This window comes from Podarcis gaigeae (genome assembly GCF_964106915.1).
Source record: "Podarcis gaigeae genome assembly, chromosome: 2".
NCBI lineage: Eukaryota > Metazoa > Chordata > Lepidosauria > Squamata > Lacertidae > Podarcis > Podarcis gaigeae.
Genome location: NC_139679.1, coordinates 98,804,488 through 98,824,048, shown reverse-complemented (window position 1 = coordinate 98,824,048; position 19,561 = coordinate 98,804,488). Strand labels below are relative to the sequence as shown.

The 19,561-nt window shown below is 40.2% G+C and overlaps 1 protein-coding gene across 1 annotated transcript in view; it reads right to left on the bottom strand.

The window, feature by feature from the left end:
* Positions 1 to 3,660: 3,660 nt before the first annotated feature.
* The window catches only part of TMF1 (TATA element modulatory factor 1), a 24,399-nt gene continuing 8,498 nt past the window's right edge, over positions 3,661 to 19,561 (bottom strand). The window contains exons 4-17 of the mRNA XM_083728111.1: positions 19,292 to 19,310; positions 19,096 to 19,201; positions 17,227 to 17,369; positions 15,812 to 15,978; positions 15,406 to 15,562; positions 14,542 to 14,634; positions 13,421 to 13,577; positions 11,895 to 12,087; positions 10,834 to 10,903; positions 10,657 to 10,749; positions 9,694 to 9,813; positions 8,812 to 8,958; positions 7,494 to 7,619; positions 3,661 to 6,603 (exon numbers count right to left, since the gene is read on the bottom strand). Coding sequence (XP_083584237.1) covers positions 6,460 to 6,603; positions 7,494 to 7,619; positions 8,812 to 8,958; positions 9,694 to 9,813; positions 10,657 to 10,749; positions 10,834 to 10,903; positions 11,895 to 12,087; positions 13,421 to 13,577; positions 14,542 to 14,634; positions 15,406 to 15,562; positions 15,812 to 15,978; positions 17,227 to 17,369; positions 19,096 to 19,201; positions 19,292 to 19,310 — 1,735 coding nt within the window. The 3' untranslated portion in view covers positions 3,661 to 6,459. The remainder of the gene's footprint in view (positions 6,604 to 7,493; positions 7,620 to 8,811; positions 8,959 to 9,693; positions 9,814 to 10,656; positions 10,750 to 10,833; positions 10,904 to 11,894; positions 12,088 to 13,420; positions 13,578 to 14,541; positions 14,635 to 15,405; positions 15,563 to 15,811; positions 15,979 to 17,226; positions 17,370 to 19,095; positions 19,202 to 19,291; positions 19,311 to 19,561) is intronic.

Sequence of the window (19,561 nt, the reverse complement as noted above, 5' to 3'; positions counted from 1 at the left end):
AGCACAAGGCGCAGGCTCTGCCCTCCGGAAACCCAGCGGCTTGGCGCCAGGCCCGGAGCGCGCCGCCGCCTGCGCCACCTTTTGGAGACGACCAAGGCGAGGAGAAGAGCCAGGTGGGGACTAAGGCGCCTCTCGCGGACAGCCTGGGAGGCGAAGGGAGCAGACTAGCGAGGGTGCTACAGTTCCCGGGTGCCCAGAGCACCCACCTGTCACATCCACCACTGAATTGGTCGCAGGGGGTGGGAAAGCAGCCGCTTTCAGCTCGCGAAAGGGGTCCTCCTGACTCAAGGCGCGCCTGGCATCGAGATTCAGGGCAATATAAATTCATAGCTATATAAATACATATATACATATACATATAACCTTGAATCTCGATCAGTCAAACTATTACCCGGCAGAGGGCCTTTCCAGATGTTCTAGAGATCTCCAGATCTAGATCTCTTCAACCAAAGTTAATGCCACACAAAGTCCTCAGCTACACAGCTGCCAAGAAGACTTTTTAAATGTGTTGTAAAGTGCAATACTGTATCCAAATGTGACACGAGAAGGCGAGAGTGAGCTATGCAAACTTCAATGGCTTTTTTCAAAACTTCTTTTAAAAAGCGTTTTTTAAAAATGTGTGTGTAAAGGTAAAGGGGACCCCTGACCATTAGGTCCAGTCGTGGCCAACTGGGGTTTCGGCACTCATCTTGCTTTATTGGCCAAGGGAGCCGGCGTACAACTTCCGGGTCATGTGGCCAGCATGACTAAGCCACTTCTGGCGAACAAGACAGAACACAGAAACGCCATTTACCTTCCCGTTGGAGCGGTACCTATTTATCTACTTGCACTTTGATGTGCTTTTGAACTGCTAGGTTGGCAGGAGCAGGGACCGAGCAACGGGAGCTCACCCCGTTGCGGGGATTTGAACTGCCGACCTTCTGATCGGCAAGTCCTAGGCTCTGTGGTTTAACCCACAGCGCCACCCGCGTCATATGTGTTTAGATTCCACCAAAGTAGGGTCTTCGTGTCTTTCCTTCGCCTCAAGTCGAAACGTATGTTACCTTTGGGAGTTTCACTGAACTGTTGCTTCTGAGAAGGCTGATACAAAAAAGAGGGAAGGAGATGCAAGAAAGAAGTTACTGGTGTAGGACTTTGAGTCTATTAGCCCATTGCATTTGGGGATCTTGAAACAAATTAATTTTTGCAAATTAAAACATTGGCTTCATAGAATTGTAGTTGGGAGGGATCCTAAGGATCATCTAGTCCAACCCCCTGCAATGCAGGAATATGCAGCTGTCCTATAAGGGGACCAAACCTACAACCTTGGTGTTATCAGCACTGTGCTTGCTTGTACCAGTAATTTTAACAGCACCACAGTACTGGGAAACAGAGAAGTGATAGCTGTAAAATGAGACAATCAAACAGTGTGATTCAAAGTGTTGTGCTAGAACCTGGGTAACTAGGGTTTAAATATTTATTTTAGAGTTATGTTCATTAACATAATGGGCATTATTTCTAAACACATTTTAAAAATTGTAGTGATGCTAAGTCATAAAGGTTCACTTATAATTATGGCTCCCTTTGTACCAAAAGCAAAAAAAATTCTCTTCAAAATGCATATAGAAAATTCTTGGTGGGAAACCTATTAATCAAGGCAAAGCCTGTTGACAAGGCTTTCAGCATATTGCTGTTTCTGCAAGCACAGGAAAACCTCTTTTCCTTCCAATGCTAGGAAGTGAAACCAGTCCAAACACATTGTTCTCTTTCCTCAAAGTCTTGAACCCATTTCCTTGTTTCTGCTTCAGCTAAACACTATAATCTTTAAACTAAAGATTAAAAATTGCACCGTAGGAAGTTTGTGATCTTTCAAAACAAGATTCTGGTGTTTTGCAACTACATTAAGAATGTAGTACGACTGTAATTGTTTACTAGACACGTTTTCCTAATCTTAAAATGCATTTCAAAAATGTAAATGTCATCTGATGTTTCCCAGGAAGAGCTATATTGTAGTAGCAAAGCAATCACTTGTGCTCCTGCTTGGCGTTTTGTAAACAAGGTAAAATAACTGCAAAAGCCTATTAACAATATATTCTGGGAGATATATGCACTTCTGAGAGTGAATGAAGTGAAGTCTATTTGTTTTTAAGAGTATAACACAGAAACGGCTTTCATTACTTTTATGTGCCTTTAAGACCCCCCACCCGATAGCATGCAATGCATTAGGAGCTATAGCTCAGTTGTAGAGCATGCACTTTGCATGCACCTTGTCCCATGTTCAATCCCTGGCACCTCCAGGAATATCAGGGAAAGACATGCCTGAGGTCTTCCAGTGAGTGTAGGTCCAGGGTCCCCAACTATTTTGGTCTAGAGCAGTGGTTCCCAATTAGAAGAGGAGGAGTTTGGATTTGATATCTCGCTTGGAGCCAGTGTGGTGTAGTGGTTAAGAGCGGTAGTCACATAATCTGGGGAAACCGGGTTCGCGTCTCCGCTCCTCCACATGCAGCTGCTGGGTGACCTTGGGCCAGTCACACTTCTCTGAAGTCTCTCAGCCCCACTCACCTCACAGAGTGTTTGTTGTGGGGGAGGAAGGGAAAGGAGAATGTTAGCCGCTTTGGGACTCCTGAAGGGGAGTGAAAGGCGGGATATCAAATCCAAACTCTTCTTCTTCTTCTTTATCCCTACCCGAAGGAGTCTCAAAGCGGCTAACGTTCTCCTTTCCCTTCCTCCTGCACAACAAACACTCTGTGAGGTGAGTGGGGCTGAGAGACTTCAGAGAAGTGTGACTGGCCCAAGGTCACCCAGCAGCTGCATGTGGAGGAGCAGAGACATGCGTCTGTCGCACTTAACCACTACGCCACACTGGTGTAGGGGTCTGCAGAATGTACCCGGGGGTGCACAGCTCCATCCCTTGCCTCAACTAATTTTTGTCATTTTTGTACAAATTTTATGGTCTATTTTAGTGCTGTTATTTTTCAATATATTGACCAAAATCGGTTTTGAAATCACACCATGATAAACGGTATTGACCCAGCAATATGCAGCAATATATCGCTCCTCATGCAGGGGGGTGAGGGTGAAGCAGGGCAGCCAATTTCATGGCACCTCCGATATTGCACGATGATCTCAGCTGATAACGCTGCTGATCTGAGCTGCCTTCCTTCACTGTGAGGGAGACCAGGGCAGCCGATTGCGAGGGGCTGCCTTCCCCTCATGCTGAAAGAGAACAGGGCAGCTGATTGCCCTTGCTTCCGGCAACTCCTGCAGCCAAGCAGGTGCCAAACATATTTCTTTGCTTTCCTTTGGATCACATCAGCAAGACTGAGGGGTGGTGCTTCTTGTTGTCTGGGCAGCCCAGGACCTCCATACACTGCTCAGGTTTTCAGGCCAGGGAGATCACTTTGGTGCTGCTACACGGTGGTTTCACTTCACCCCCGGAGGTGCATGCCATTGTCTCTCAAGATAGGCAGATGCCAATAAGGTCTGGCTCTGATATGGGTAAACCTGTGTTCATGTATTACGTCACATCCTCACCGCTGGGTGAAGCCTTCAGCAAATTGGCTCGCAAGGCGTTGAACTCACTTTACGTTCTGCCACTGCTTCTTTGTTTGGAAGCTATTATTATCAACATCTCAACCACCAGGATGCATTTTTGTATTTAAGAAAAATATAAAACACTGGTAACTCAAATACTTTACTCAGGCCAAGAGTCAAACATATTTAAATTATTTACATTACATTAACAGCTTAACTCCCATGACATTATTCATCTACATACTTTATTTAAACTACTTTACAGCCCTTTATAAAAATGTAACAATTCTTAAGAGGGCAAACCATATTAACACAGCTGAAATGAAGATTTAAACAACTGTATATACTGGCACTGTTCTTCCAGTTATTAACTAGAGATCTTAACTTACTCCCACAAAGTATTAAGAGGGCCTAGCAATGCATTGAGAAACCAAGGTCTCCTTCTGCAGTCTACTAGGGAATTCTCTCTTGTAGTTCTGCTTTCCGCACCAACATTGTGAAGCCCACTGCTCTTGCATGTTGGCAGATTAGGGAGGGGAAATATACAGGTGCGCTTCCAGAAGTCCTGAGCAAACAAATGTCCAGTGTCTGGTTGCTTTTGAAAACTGCATTTGAGTTTCAAGAGTTTGAGAGCCTAAATTTCACAGACCTCACTTGCAAAAAGTATTTTCCCCCCCACTTTCCAATTGTCATTAGTTGGTAAATTGATAAAGGGCTGCAAAGGAACAAGGAAGTCTGTAGGTTTTATGGTGGAACATGGGCTACATAACCAATACTTGCATTAAACATGAAGAGGCAGCATGTCTAAAAGATGCAAAATTTTGGGTGCAAGACTTAAGCTTTTTTGTTCCCAGTGCAAACACCTAAGTTCTAGTCAGGGGTTGTATTCTCCAGTTCAAATGCAGAGATAATTTATTCCAAATATAAATTATGAAAGTAGCATGCACTTAAGTTTCTCAGGTCTTAAATTGAGTTTTCAGGAGCATTCCAATTTGTATTTTGCATTGGCTTTAAGTACTAATATGCAGTGCCTTCTTGGAAAATAACACTTGGTAAGTTCTGCTGTCAGCAGCCATCATTTGCTTGTTTGTGTAAGTATCAACTATTATGCAAACCTCTTTTTGAATCAAAGAATTCGCACACTAGACTGTAATTTAGTCTCTTATCAGGAAGATTATTGCATGCTTTAAATATCCATCATTAGATTAAAGTGATACAATCCTCCTGATAATGTAGCAGTTCAGAATATAGGGGAGGAACTGCTTCATTAAATGTTCTGTCACATAACAAAAAAAGAAATCCTGCACACAGAAAATTAGTGGATCAGGAAGAATCCTAATATGTCAGGGGAAAGCCTACAGTAGATGCTCTCTCCCTGACACACTAGCTTTCCTCAGGCAGACCAACAGTGTAAGACTCCCATTTCCTATTACATGGTGGTATGATCTCAGGAGGTTATAGCACATGATTTCCAAATAGGCATGGACCAAAGGTAAGCAATTAAGGGTAGGTGGTTGATACAATGTCAAAGTATCAAATAAAATCTTAGAATTTCCACGCACCTTATGCTTGATGAAAGCTCTGTAGATAATTGGTTCAGGAAAATATGTCTTGTATACCAACATGACAGGATGCGTAAATTTTATCTATTTATCAGACTAAAAATTTCATGTAAATTCAGCTATGAAAATTCCAATTCCTGTGAGGAAACCTTTTAAAATCCTAAATAAATGCAGCAACGCCACATATTTTTCTGAACATTTTAACAGCTTAAGGTCAGTTTAACAGAAATGGCCCATTATAGGTGTCATACAAAGTATGACTTTAAGAAAGCACAATAATGTAAAGGTCCTCCTATGAATGTGGCTGATACTAGGGAGTTTTCTGTCTCGCTTAGGCTAAATAGTTGGGAAGGCAACTCAAGATGCTATTCCTTTTTTATGTTCTGTCAAACACCTTCTAAAGATAGTTTCTAAACTACTGGAATTCATTTGAAACATCTGGAAGACGTTTATTCACTTTTGAAAATAAAGTGCACTCACACACATGGTGAGAATTAGGCTATGACAGGAAGAGGTGCAACCATTTCAACATGTAAACTTTTAAACACCATGCTCCTTTTAATCCCCCAGAGTACTGCTGATTTTTAGGCAAATGTTGCTTCTTTTCTTTTGCTACAGTTAAAAGCCATTGAAGCTGCTAGGCAGCCCACTTCTATATGGCAGTGGATTATGCTTTGGAATGCAGCCAAACATTTAAGAAACAGTAGAATTGTTATCTATTGTATAAGAGGGAGCTTGGTTGCTATTACCATACAATACCGATTTCCAGACTTTAAATGTCACCCTGTATTGTTGGCTGCAAAGGCAGTTATCTTGCTTTGTGGGCACCAGTACCCTGGTTAGGACACTACAGAATAAATCCAAATATTAATTGGTGGTGGTGGTGGTTTTAAAAAAGTCTTAAAAGGCATTCTAAGCCTTGTATTTCAGATAGCAATTATTTGCTATCGGTATTTATATTTTAAAAATCAATATATTTTTTCTGCCAAATATTAATTTTGATAGAAATGAATTAGCATTAGGATATCCATGAAAAACTGTCAGTGAAATTATTCAGCTACATCCCCGTGAGGCAACTGCAATTAAAAAGCTCCTGCTGCTGAATGATCAGCATTATGCAAACTAATTTGCAACTTACTATATTGACAACAAAATGGTCTGCCTTTTAATTAACATTCAGCTATGGATATAAAAATTTAAATATTAACAAATAATTTAATTGCTGATAGTTGGCCATCACAAAAGCATAACATTCTTGCCAACGTACGAACCCTCTATAGTATAATCATCCTATAGTACAAATTCTTTACAACTCATCTGCATTTACATAAACATTTCTACAGTTTAATGCAACGTCGTTTGCAAGCTGCAACTTCAGCAATAATTAACTATGCCTTTGTTTTAGAAGTTCATCAATCTGAGTCTTGTACATATTTTTCACATCTTCAAGGTCCAACCTCAGTTCTTCTGCTTCTTCTGCTTTCTCACCATACATCTGGAGAATGGTATTGTACCTCTGATCCAAATCCTGAAACAACACAGCCCAATAATTGATGACTTGCTCTCCAAATTTATAAAAGAGCTGTTAAGACACTTTTTAGAATGTCAAGATAGAATATACTAAAAGAAAAGTCAATTCTCTTGAGTGCCAATCTTTATGTAGCCAAAACAATACCAACCACACACAGTTACTGCATTTATTCGCCGCTTCACAAACACACACAAAAGTCTCAAGGCAACTTTCAACAACGTAAAATACACAAACAGCTAAAATCAGTTTTGACAAGAAGCAAAATAAAGCAAACAAAATTTATTGAAGTGTTCTTTCACCCGCTCCCCTAAGTTCATCCAGCAGTACTATCAAAGTCCAGCCCACTAAAAGATGAGCACCACAACAGAGGCAAGAATCATACAAAGGTATGATCCAAAATTAGCCACCTAAAATCTGGTAAAACATTATAGCCTTAGCCTGGTGTCCAAAGCTGTTAATGACGACACCAGGGAGAGCATTCCGCAGATGAGAAGCCACCAAAAAGGCCAATTCATGCATTGCCACCCTCCTTCATAGAAGACACATAGAGAAGGGCCTCAAAAGATCATTGTGGGGTATTCGGATCCTGAGTCACATAAGCCTTTATAAGTCAAAATCAACACTGGTGTAATATGTGCAAAGTTGCATGTCCCATTAAGGACTCTAAAAACTGCATTTTGCATTAGCTGCAGGTTCCTAACCTGGTTTACTTAGAAGTAACTCTTGTAGTGTTCAGTGAGAATTATTTATTAGTATGTTTAGGAATGCAAGCACTGCTTTTCGCTGTACTTTGTAATAAAGGATTTCACTTTACATGTACAGCAGGGACATATTTACAGACGCTGCTGAATACATTTCAGATATCATCGTAGAAACAAGCTACCTACCCTTAGCTGTGCACGTAGCTTGGGAATCTCCTTTACTTTTTCTTCTAAGTCATCATTTTGATTTGTCAGCCTTACCAGCTCTTCTGCCATTACCGACCGAGTTCTTTCAAGGTTTCCGATTTCCAGCTAAGGTAACAAAGATTTGACAGTTAAAATTCTACCAAGTTACTAATTCTGTTTCCATTAAAATTAACCAGGAGTGTTAAGCCTGCAAGCTTATGTCCCATATTACGAGTATTCTGGTATTCACAGGAATAATGCATAGAAGTGGCGTTTCCAGATACCCCACCCCTTGTCCTTGAAAGCCTTATAAGAAATTGCTGCAGAAGAGGGACTGTGATCTACATCATGGAATAGGTGTTTCTAGGACTAAGGTAAAACTGTGAAGCTCTCTTGTTATTTTTGCCATTGAGTGCTGCATGTTGCTTTATTTTATGCTACTGCAATGTGTGGTTTTTTTGTGTTATTATTCTTGCTCGTTTTGTTACGTTGTTATGAAATGGTTGCTATGTTGCTGTTTTGCTACGTTATTGTGAATCTGGTTTTGTTGTGTTTGTTTGAAAAGCATCCCTGTTTCTGCCACTATGAGCATGATTTCTTTTGTGGAAAAGCAGCACACAAATAAAATGAAGGGATTAAGGTAAACCATTCCTACAAAGCAAAAGCAACACAAGGTTTCAAATTATAACTGTGGCATATACATTTATTGTGCACCTACAATAAATTACGAAGTTCCATCTCTTGTTCTGATGTAGCATCAATACACAAGGATTTGGATTCAGAGGACAAAATAAGAGAATTGAAACTCTGCTAACTAGAAGGTATTACAGCAGCTCATGAGCCTGAAAAATAGAAGAACTTACGAACACCTGTTATGGTAGCTAACCTCTTACAGTAGTTACTTCCTCCAAGTTACTGCAGTATTACACAGCAGATGGACAGAAACATTGCACTATATTTTTCTTACTGTGCCACGTGTTGGAACTACCCACTAAAATGTTTCTGAACCATTTCTATAATTTGTTCTACAGCGATCAAAGTGTCTGTGTTCACACAAGACTTTTCCGGGCTCCTCTCATCCTGTTGCTAGCCCTGGTATGCTCCCAATTTTTTTGGAGGTTGGGGAACCCTCTAGAATTTGCTCTGGGGGGATCCCCCAGTGGACTGACAATACTGGATATATTAGGCCGAAGACTGAACTCTGGCAAAACAAGCCCATAAAAATGAACTGATCACACCAGTCTATCAAGTATGCATATCACACATATGGAACACCTATTCCTACTGATGTTTAGATACACAGGTCAACACAGGTTACCTGTAGGTGAGAAATCTCGCCCTCTCGCAATTTTAATTGTGACTGTAGGTTTTCAATAATGCTTGAGCCTGCTCCCATTCTCATTGCGTCGTATAGATTGTTCCCACTTGTAGACACTGAACCAAAGGAATGATCATGTTGGTCATCCTGCAATAAAAATTGTGATACACCCATGAAACTGAATACTTAGCAGCATGCAAGTTACTATTTTGTACCTAAAGAATGATACAACTTTCAAGATTGACACTACAATTGTTTGTTTGTTTAAACAGCGCTTGCAAGTGAAGACAGCCAGTTTGGTATGGTGGATCAAGGAGATTCGAAACCCTGCTCAGCCATGAAGTTCATGAGATAACTTCTGGCCATTCAATATCTAGCATCCTAATCACCATCACAGGGTTGCTGTGAGGACTGAAATGTTTGGAAAGCATTTCATGTATATATTTAAAAAATGGTCTTTGCAATTTTTGTTAGCAAATATATATATTCAGTGGTTTGTAGAAGTAATGTTCCAGAAAGAAAATACCACATTTAAATAATTTCATCTTCTGATATTGATAAAAGGCTATACCCAAGACCTGTCAATTAAGCTCTCGTCAGATTTCATCCAAGGTGGAATTTCCTCATGAGAGCCAAAACGTACCGCATAGGCAAAGAGGAGCAAGTTAATTTTCTAATTACCAGCAAATATAAAATATATTAACCTTCTATGTGTTGCCCTATAGCGTCACATGAACTGGTGAAACTACTTCAAACTACCTGCTCTCATTTTAGCAGTGAGGTTTTGCTCGATTCAAGAAAAAAATTAAGACAGCACAATGATATTAATAAAAAAAGACACTGAAGGGGCAAATAAAGGTCAAATGATACATGGAACGATACCTGGGATACAAAGGATGCCTGGAGTCCTGCCATATCAACCCCACTTATTGAGCTTGAGCGTGACAGAGTTGGAGTGCTTGAGACAGTTTCCATTGTTGAAGAAGTGTATAATTTACGCTCCTAAGAGAAAATGTACAATATCCAAAGAGAATAACTATATATAAATATTATGTATATATTAGTGCAAAGAATTTACCTACTCTGAAATACTCACTAAGAAGATGACAAAAACATGACAAACACAAGATCTCCTGTTATGCAATTCATTTGTAACTTTAATAAATTAAGTAACAAAATGGACTTGATAGCACTGCTTACTCTGCTCTTTCAACTTCCAAAGTCACATCATCTACAGAACTTGCTGGTTATTTGAAACAAAGTAACTTCATTTAGTAATCACACAGAGCAGAATGAAACCCTAATGTCATGTTAGCATCAGACACACTGCTGATGAAAGAGCAGCATGCTTGTTATTTTTTGTCAGTGTAGGAATTTACATTGTATATATAACATAAAGACTTCTTCACTATCCTCAAGTTAAGTACAAACAAATGGAGCATCCCCAAAGGTGTCCAAGAGCGAACTAAAATGAGGGAATATTCTCAGGATTGAAGGCCAATGGGAAACCCAAGGGAAAGGGAAGGTTCAGGGCAGGGCAGAAGGAAGTATAAAGCCCACAAAATAAGAGGTTGTGGCCCACTGCCATGACAATTTCTATTGTGAACCACCCTGGGACCTTTAGATGAAGGGTAGTATACAAATAACAACAACAACAGTTGTGTTGTTATTACAGACAACTAAACCAGAATTTATATTGTATATAGTGTATGGCCATATCAAGAGTGAAACACAGAACTGGAGATCCCAGAAAACTACCATCTTGCCTGACGACTGCTTCGTGTGCTCATTTAAGGCTTGCTTTGTCTCCAAGAACTATGAAAAGTGGTTAACATGAACAAGCACCTTTTCTCTTGCAGTTTCTTGTACAAAAATTGCTTTCTTCTTTTCCTGCTCAACTTTCATTTTCTCCATTTCCAGCTGAGTAGCTAACAGTGTCTGCAGAAAACAAAAAAGATGTATTTATTCACTGAGAAGCCTAATTTGCTAAAGCAATATTATTATCAAAGATTATATCAAAACCTTTTCTTTCTTTGCCTCTCCAACAGTTTTCACATACTCTTCTTTAAGGTTTTCTAGCTCGACTTCATACCTGCACCAAGAGCAAGAAAACACATGTACAATCTCAGTAAATAGGAGGAGAGATCTTATTATAAACATACTGTTTTGTACTTCAACTATTTTTTTGTATAGCTTTGTTTGTACTCATTTCAATAAAAAAAAAACTTTAAAAAATAAAATGCAATAAATGCACTGAAGTAGCATGAGAGATTTACTACAGTGGAACCTCGGTTCTCGAACTCCTCAGTTGTCATATGTTTTGGTTCTCGAACACCAAAAACCCAGAAGTAAATGCTTCCGTTTTCAAATGTTTTTCGGAACCCAAACGTGCAATGCAGCTTCCACTGAGTGCAAGAAGCTCTTGCAACCAATGGAAAGCTGCGCCTCGGTTTCTGAACATTTCGGAAATCAAATGGGCTTTCAGAATGGATTTCATTCGAGAACCGAGATATCACTGTATTGTGTCTGGCAGTCAAGATTATATAGAACTTGCAAAATGGAAAACAGGCCCATATGAATTGCAGCATGCCAGTCTGGTTGCACATAGGATCACCAAGTAACCTGTATTATCTGCACTGCTGGTGAGATGGTTTTATTGGTAAACACACTATGCTGGTAGCAGCACTCACACAACAAATGTAACCATTTTTAAGAGAACAATATACATTGTGCTTGGCCAATCTGGCTGCGGCTAATGGCAGCTGCAAGTCCAAGGACATCCAGCAAGCCACAGGTTTCCCATGCCTGCAGTATACGTTGTCACTCTTTCTGCTTTCTACGGCATTAGGAAAAATGCTCCCAATAGAATGCATGTATCCTGAAAGCATCTGAGACCCTAAGAAAACAATATTACTGAGCGGCCATACAAGTGGCACAAAAAATAGAATAAAATATAGTGTTAAAGAAGTATTAAATTTTTAAAGTAGCATTGTTCATTACACCCCACCTAGCTATTTCAACTGTTCATTACACCCCACCTAGCTATTTCAGAGAAACTGTTGTAAACTTTAGAAGCAACTTACCGATTGTTTTCATTTTCTAGTTTCTTCAGCCTGGCTTTCTCTGTCTCGAGTTGTGCTTGAAGGCGGGTATTTTCTTGCCTTAGGAGGCTATTTTGTGACTCAGTGGAAGAAAGCTGGATTTTATTGGCAAGAAGTTCCTCTGTAGCAGCACGTTCTCTTTCAGCCTGTGCTGCCAAGGCAGTCTGAGATTCCCCTAACAGTGAGAGAACATTACTAGTTAGAATTTACAAAATTATGGAGGAGAGGGGTATCAATGGATATTAGCCATGATGGATGGCTGTGCTCTGCCTCCACAGCTGGAGACAGCAATGTTTCCGAATACTAGTTGCTAGAAACCACAGGAGGGGAGAACGTTCTTGTGCTCATGTTCTGCTTCCTGCTTTCCCACAGGCTTCTGGTTGGCCACTGTGAGAACAGAATGCTGGACTAGATAGGCCATCAGTCTGATCCATCAGGCTCTTCTTGTGTTCTTAGGAGGGGAGTGTAGCCTCTGGTAACTTTATGACCTCTCCCCCAAAGCTATTATTACATTGTTGTTGTTGTTTAGTCGTTTAGTCGTGTCCGACTCTTCGTGACCCCATGGACCAGAGCACGCCAGGCCCTCCTGTCTTCCACTGCCTCCCGCAGTTTGGTCAAACTCATGCTGGTAGCTTCGAGAACACTGTCCAACCATCTTGTCCTCTGTCGTCCCCTTCTCCTTGTGCCCTCCATCTTTCCCAACATCAGGGTCTTTTCCAGGGAGTCTTCTCTTCTCATGAGGTGGCCAAAGTATTGGAGCCTCAGCTTCAGGATCTGTCCTTCCAGTGAGCACTCAGGTTTGATTTCCTTCAGAATGAATAGGTTTGATCTTATTGCAGTCCATGGGACTCTCAAGAGTCTTCCTCCAGCACCATAATTCCAAAATGCACATATATATCGAACCAAACTGCGGGAGCCAGTGGAAGACAGGAGTGCCTGGTGTGCTCTGGTCCATGGGGTCACAAAGAGTCAGACACGACTAAACAACAACAACAACATATATCAAACATGGCTCTTAGGTATGTCACATGCAAAGGGCTATGGATTTAAGGCACAGATGGTTCCCTTTAGACACTGGCTGGATCACTGCCTAGGTTGTTTTCGCATTCTAAGGAAGATTGTGGAGGGGGTGAGGAATAAACTGAGCCAGATTCAGATACAGACTGTACAGGAGATCAATGGTACCTAGTCAGGCTAGTTTTCCACCCACTTGGGTTTGGAGCAAAAGAAGCTGTAACCAGAGAAGCAAAATCAGAACCACATGGAACTGTGCTTTAGTGTTTTCTGGTCACACATAGGCTTCTGTAGATATCTGGCAAATCGTTAGATGCACCATCAGAACACATATCCCAGAAACATGCCTGTATCTCCTGTTCTCTCTCTGTGTGTGTGCCTGCATAATCATGAGTTCCCATTCATATCCATTAATTTTGTGCTATATGTGGAAGTTCTTGAGACTCGTCCCCTCCCCCGCAAAAAAATCCACTGACCAACAACTTTTGCCTTACCAAGCCTATCAGAGAGATTCTTCTCTAACTTCTCCCATGACAAGGTCTGTGCTCCCAAGGTTGCTTGCAGGTTTTCTATCTGTCGGAGCAGGGGCCTTGTAGCAGATGTAACACTTTGACTCAGCTCCTGGTTGCGAGTCTCTGCTTCCTGAAGTCTCTGAAATTATAAATTGGGTAAGCACTACTTTACGCCTTAAAATACCATGAACAGAACCATCTGAAGCTTTATTCCTATTCAGGCAAATACAGTATTGTGCCACGTCCTCCGTTTACTGAAAAGTTTTCGTTAATGTACTGCAAAAAAAAGTTAGCAAGTACAGTGGTACCTCGCAAGACGAATGCCTCGCAAGACGAAAAACGCGCAAGATGAAAGGGTTTTTCGTTTTTTGCGTTGCTTCGCAAGACGATTTTCCCTATGGGCTTGCTTCGCAAGACGAAAACGTCTTGCGAGTTTGCTTCCTTTTTCTTAAAGCTGTTAATACCCAGCGAATCCGTGCTCCGCAAGACGAAAAAATCGCTAGACGACACAACTCGCGAAACGAATTAATTTCGTCTTGCGAGGCACCACTGTAAGCAGTATGGTATTACAGACAGCAGCAGCTTTAAACAGTATACCATTTGCTGTACCACAAATCATTTAACTGCACAATGAAAAGTTGGATTTTGCTGCTCAGCTACAGCATACAATTGAACATCTAGCTATTTTGCTTATTTTGCACAATTGCTTCTCCTAGTTATTAGAAGGAGCAAGGCATTATCTATGGGACTGAGCCCCACCTGCTGGCCACTGGCAAGACTATCAAGGCTCTGCACAAGTCCAAACCATGGAAATATTTGTTGCTTTGCAACAAATAGTCACACACTGCTTGTTATTGAAACTGGAAATCCAAGAAGTCCAAACTGATTGATAACTTAAAATCTTGAATGTTCAGTAGAGCATGCCTGTTTCTAACTCTCTGTCCAAATTAAAAGTAGCCATGTGCTCCCTTTTAAAATTTCCTGTTATGGATCACTGGAAGGAGGATCAACAGTCAACCGTTTGTGAATTAGGAAACATTTTTTTCCTAGCATTTGTAAGAGGCAAAAAAAGACAGATCTCAGAGAACAATCTGCCAGAGTACCTGCTGAAGTTCACTAATTTCCTGGCGCAAATAATCCTCCTTTCTAGCTGTTTGTTGTTCTGCACGTTGCAGAGCCACTCTCAAGTCTGTCACCTGCAACACAGGGATACAAATACAGTATGCCGAACTGAATATGCAAATCTAACACTCCATTGGCCTTTTATCATGCATCAACACCACTTGGCACCTCCTATAATTCTGACTATCATACCCAGAACACCATTAGGTTGCTTAAGGAGTTATTATCATTACTTTACCACTATGCTGTAGCTGCAGCACAAAGAGCAAGTCCATCCTGTTTCAAATACTGTATTTTTCGCTCTATAAGACGCACTTTTTCCCTCCTAAAAAGTAAGGGGAAATGTGTGTGTGTCTTATGGAGTGAATGCAGGCTGCGCAGCTATTGCTGAAGCCAGAACAGCAAGAGGGAGAGCTGCGCAGCAATCCCTCTTGCTGTTCTGGCTTCAGGGATAGCCGCAAAAAAACTTTTCAACAACATTTGATTCAGAATATTTTTTTTCTTGTTTTCCTCCTCTAAAAACTAGGTGCGTCTTATAGAGCGAAAAATACGGTACTTCAAATCTAGTGCCCTAGTAATGATAAATGAGAATTAAGCTAATACCCTTTTAATTTCACCCTTAAGATTTGCAGCATTTCAGTGGCTTTCTATGTAATTTTAAAGCATGTCCCTCTGCTTCATTCATTCCTACTTGTAATTATGCCAAGTACATGTTGAATTAGATTTTTCTGGGAATCACTTATAATGTGGTTTTCAGGCTGCACTGCTATGACATGTAAGCATTACAACGTATACAACTGGCAAAAGAAAAACACTTGCAAACTTTAGTTGTACCCAACACTGACCTGAATTGCTAAAGCCTCTTGTTGCTGGCGAGCCTCCTCTTGGGCCTTCTCTAGAGCTAAGCCCAGCTGCTCCTTCACTTTCAGTTCATGGCTTAATGCTGCTTCTTGTGCCTCACAGTCTTTCGCAGCATTGGCTCTGTGAAGATCTGCAAGTTCCCTGTGAAAAATATGTATTTTAAACGTAGGTATGCATTGAAATTGATGGAGATGAATACGTCCATTCTTTTTAATAAGTCCACTGTTGAGTAAAACTTAGTTGAACACCATCCTATGTTTATGTATTTAAAAATCCAACAGGAAAACAAAATGCACAGTACTGCAAATACTGGGGAAACCTAAAAGAGAATGTTGTCTTCTGGGCACAACAAATATCTGTTCGTGCCCATTTTTATGGACATTGCCTTACTTGTAAGCACTATCAAGAGCTGCCTGCACACTTCGGTTCTTCTCTTCAAGATCCTCAAGATCCGTCTGGAGTCTGGTAATATCCTTCTCTTGCCGTTCAACCACACTACTTAGCTGCTTGATGCTCTCCCTGTGCTGCTTTTCAACTTCTTCTTTGCCATCCAACACCTGTTACAATGAAAAGGCATCACAACTTATTGCTTAACTTCTCTTTACAGAGCTTTAAAAATCACTCTGCACAGAAAACAGCTGCTACCTTTATCGAAAGCTAGACTAAGGAAAAATATAAGCAATGAAGGAAAATGATTCAGAAGCTTCACAGAAAGTTCTACAGAAAATATCATTACACTAACAAAGAAGGTTAAACCTAATTGTATGTCTCTGTGCCTTTACACTTTTTTGGCATCTGAAATGGGCACACATTTGCAGTGACTGTGTTGAAGCTGGTGGACTTAAGCTACTAAATTGTGCACTGCAGTTAAGAATGGATGAATCAGTCTATTTCTGGTCCATGGGTTGTATTCAGTAGTGGCTTTGCAATAATACAAGAACCTCTACTTGTGCAAGGCAGGACTCCTGGGTTTTGCTGACCACTCTTACTCAGTGCAGCCTTCTGTGCACTCCAAATGTGTCTTCTGAGGGTTGGGGGCCCTCTGGAACAGTGTGTGATATGACACAGAGGGCTGTAGTTAGTGAGAGAAAGATTGATGAAAATGATGGCCCTGCCTTGCACTAGCAGTGGTACTTTCACTAGTGCAAAGCTAAAATTGGATACAGTCCCATGACATTTTCATGTGTGTTTATTGTCAAAAAAGCTTCAACTGATGCAAAATTTCTGCCTCTTCATAGTACACATTCAACTGGTTCTATTTATTCATTTAAAATATTTGTAAGCAGCCTTTCAGTTGAAGCTTCCAAGAATGCAAAAAATAAAAATAAAAAAATGAAACTACTGAATAACTAAAAGAGCTATCAATTTTCCTCCAGGAACAATTCAAGGTGCTGGTTCTCACCCTTAGAGATTTATTTATATACCCAATACAGCTTCTTCCCATGAGGGAAACATGGTAAACTATGCTCTATGAACAGTCCCGACTCCATCTGCCCTCACTACATAAGCTGAATACATCTGCTGCAAGAAGCATAGCTTTGACCACAAGGCTGTGGCAAGGCTTTCACAATAAGATTCAGAGCTATTTTGTTTTTTTCCATTTTTGGAGAGAATTCTGAAAATAATATGGCTGCTCTTTGAGCACTATGGCTTTATATTTTACTGGGTTAAAAAAAATCCTGTTGTAAGCCTGCTTGATTCTTAAGAGGCAGGTTACACATTTTAAAAAATAATAATAAGTGAATTCACACATAGATAAAAGGCATGCAAACCCTTCCAATGCCATGTCTAAAAATTTACCCAACCTGTTTCAAATGCTGTAACTCTTCTTCTAATTCCGTAATCTTTTTATTCTGCTTTGTATTTGTTTTTTCTCTTTCCTTTTCCTTTGCCCTTAGCTTCTTAATGATGTTAGAATTTTGCAACTGTTGTTTTGAAAGCTTTTCTCCTGAAAAGAAAGATAGATCTGGTGAACGGGGATAAATGCATATTTAACATAGGACTATGACTCTTCATAATATGATTTTTTAACTTCCAATTATTTGGGCAAATGGGCTGTGAAAGGGCATGTAAACTAACTTAATCACCAGTGAGGACTATGATCATAAAAATGACTTGAAGCCATGTACATAATTTCCCTGGCATGTGAACTGGGATAGATATAATTAGGTAAGACTAAAGACCCAAACCCTATGCATCAATCTTGAAGTAACATATATTTATAAATTCAGGTAGGTAGCTGTGTTGGTCTGACACAGTCGAAATATATATATAAAAAATAATAATTGTCCAGTAGCACCTTAGAGGCCAACTAAGTTTCTGAAGAAGTGTGCATGCACACAAAAGCTTATACCAAGAACAAACTTAGCTGGTCTCTAAGGTGCTACTGGAGATATATATATATATATATATATATATATATATATATATATATATGAATGATACTAAAAGTTTTTATCCAAAGATTTGCAGGCATCTCAGTTTATTCCTTTGCCTAAATAAACATTTAGCCTTATATGAGCAAAGAAAAATCCAACAGTATCCGCAGAGGTGTTTGCTGTCTACTCTGATAGAAAACACAATAAGAGCCCTAATGGATCAGATCTAAAGCCTATCTATGTCCCCATTCACAGAAGCCAACTGGGAGCCTATGAAAAGATAACAGGTGTAGTGTACCAAAGCTTGTGTAAAATAAAAATAAAAATGGGCAGGATCCAAAGCTACCACAAATGCTCTAAAGCACACATATGCAGCATTCACACATCACGCTAAACCATGATTTAGCTAGACATGAAGCATTCACTTCTGAGTTTCCCTGAATTCTAGCACATTATGTTATCCAGACCAGTGATTGTAACTTAACCCTATGATCCGTTTAAAGAATTCATCTTCTTAAACCGTGGTCTGAGTCTGGCTTGTTTTGAAACTGAAACTAAACATTGCTGAAGTCCTCCTACCCACAAAGGAGAAGGGTAGGGGGAATGGCCTGCTGAGCCAGAGGTTCACCGTTGCTCCTTCCTGGTCATGTTTGTCTCACTAGGCTAGGACAGCCTCAAGTGGGCAACGATACAGACGTTCTATGAATATACGATTGAAACTTGCTTCTCCTTTTAAGATTTCTCTTGTAGAAACAGCATGAGAGGAAAATTATATTGCAACTGAGCCTAGGGTTAACATTGTACAGTCGTACCTTGGTTCTCAAATGCCTTGTGACTCAAATGTTTTGGCTCCCGAACACCACAAACCCAGAAGTGGGTGTTCCAGTTTGAAATTTTTTTTAAACCCGAACGTTCGACACGGCCTCCAATTGAGTGCAGGAAGCTTCTGGAAAGGATTCTGTTTGGGAACCAAGGTACGACTGTATCTCAGAAGCAGCTGTCAAGGTCTAAGATGCACATCAACTGGTTTGTGTATCTCAGGGCTAAAGCCTTGTTATTCCACCTTTTTGGAGGGCTACACACACCTAGTTTTACCCTTTCATAAGCCATTAAAATTTTCACACCCTGAATTGCTTGTTGAAAAGATAGGTTTGAAGAGGGAATCTATTCTTCCCTTTCCAGTAAGGGCTGTAGTCGAAAAGTATTTCTTACAGAACAACTTTAAAGTGACCAGACATTTGAAGTAACATATGTAGCTAGTTTCCCAAGAACTGTTTTTAAGAAACTAATACCCACCTTCCTCCATTAATCCTTTAATTTGTTCATCTTTCTCCTTTAGTATTTCAGCGGTTTCATTACTGTTCAATCTAGTTGCTAGATCTTCTTTGAGAATCTTTACTTCCTTAAAAAGAAACACAAATAATTATTGTACCATTTCTACATTTTGACTGTGACTTTTAAATTTTTTTACTTCACACTAGGTGGGGCCTACCTCATTATGACAATCATAGCTGTTAATCGTTAACAATCTGTGCATCTCATGATTTTTAGCATGCAGCTAGTCTAAAAGCTAATACATTTTTTAAATTACAAGATCAGCCGCTGTCATCCTTCCCCATCACATTACCTTTATACTTATCTTTAAGTACTGCTTTTATGTGAAATCAAAAGCTCTAAGGAGATCTGATAGCTGAGAATATAGCTTTGAACATGTAACATGACCCCACCCAAAAAGCTTTCTGGTTTAAAAATGTTACACATT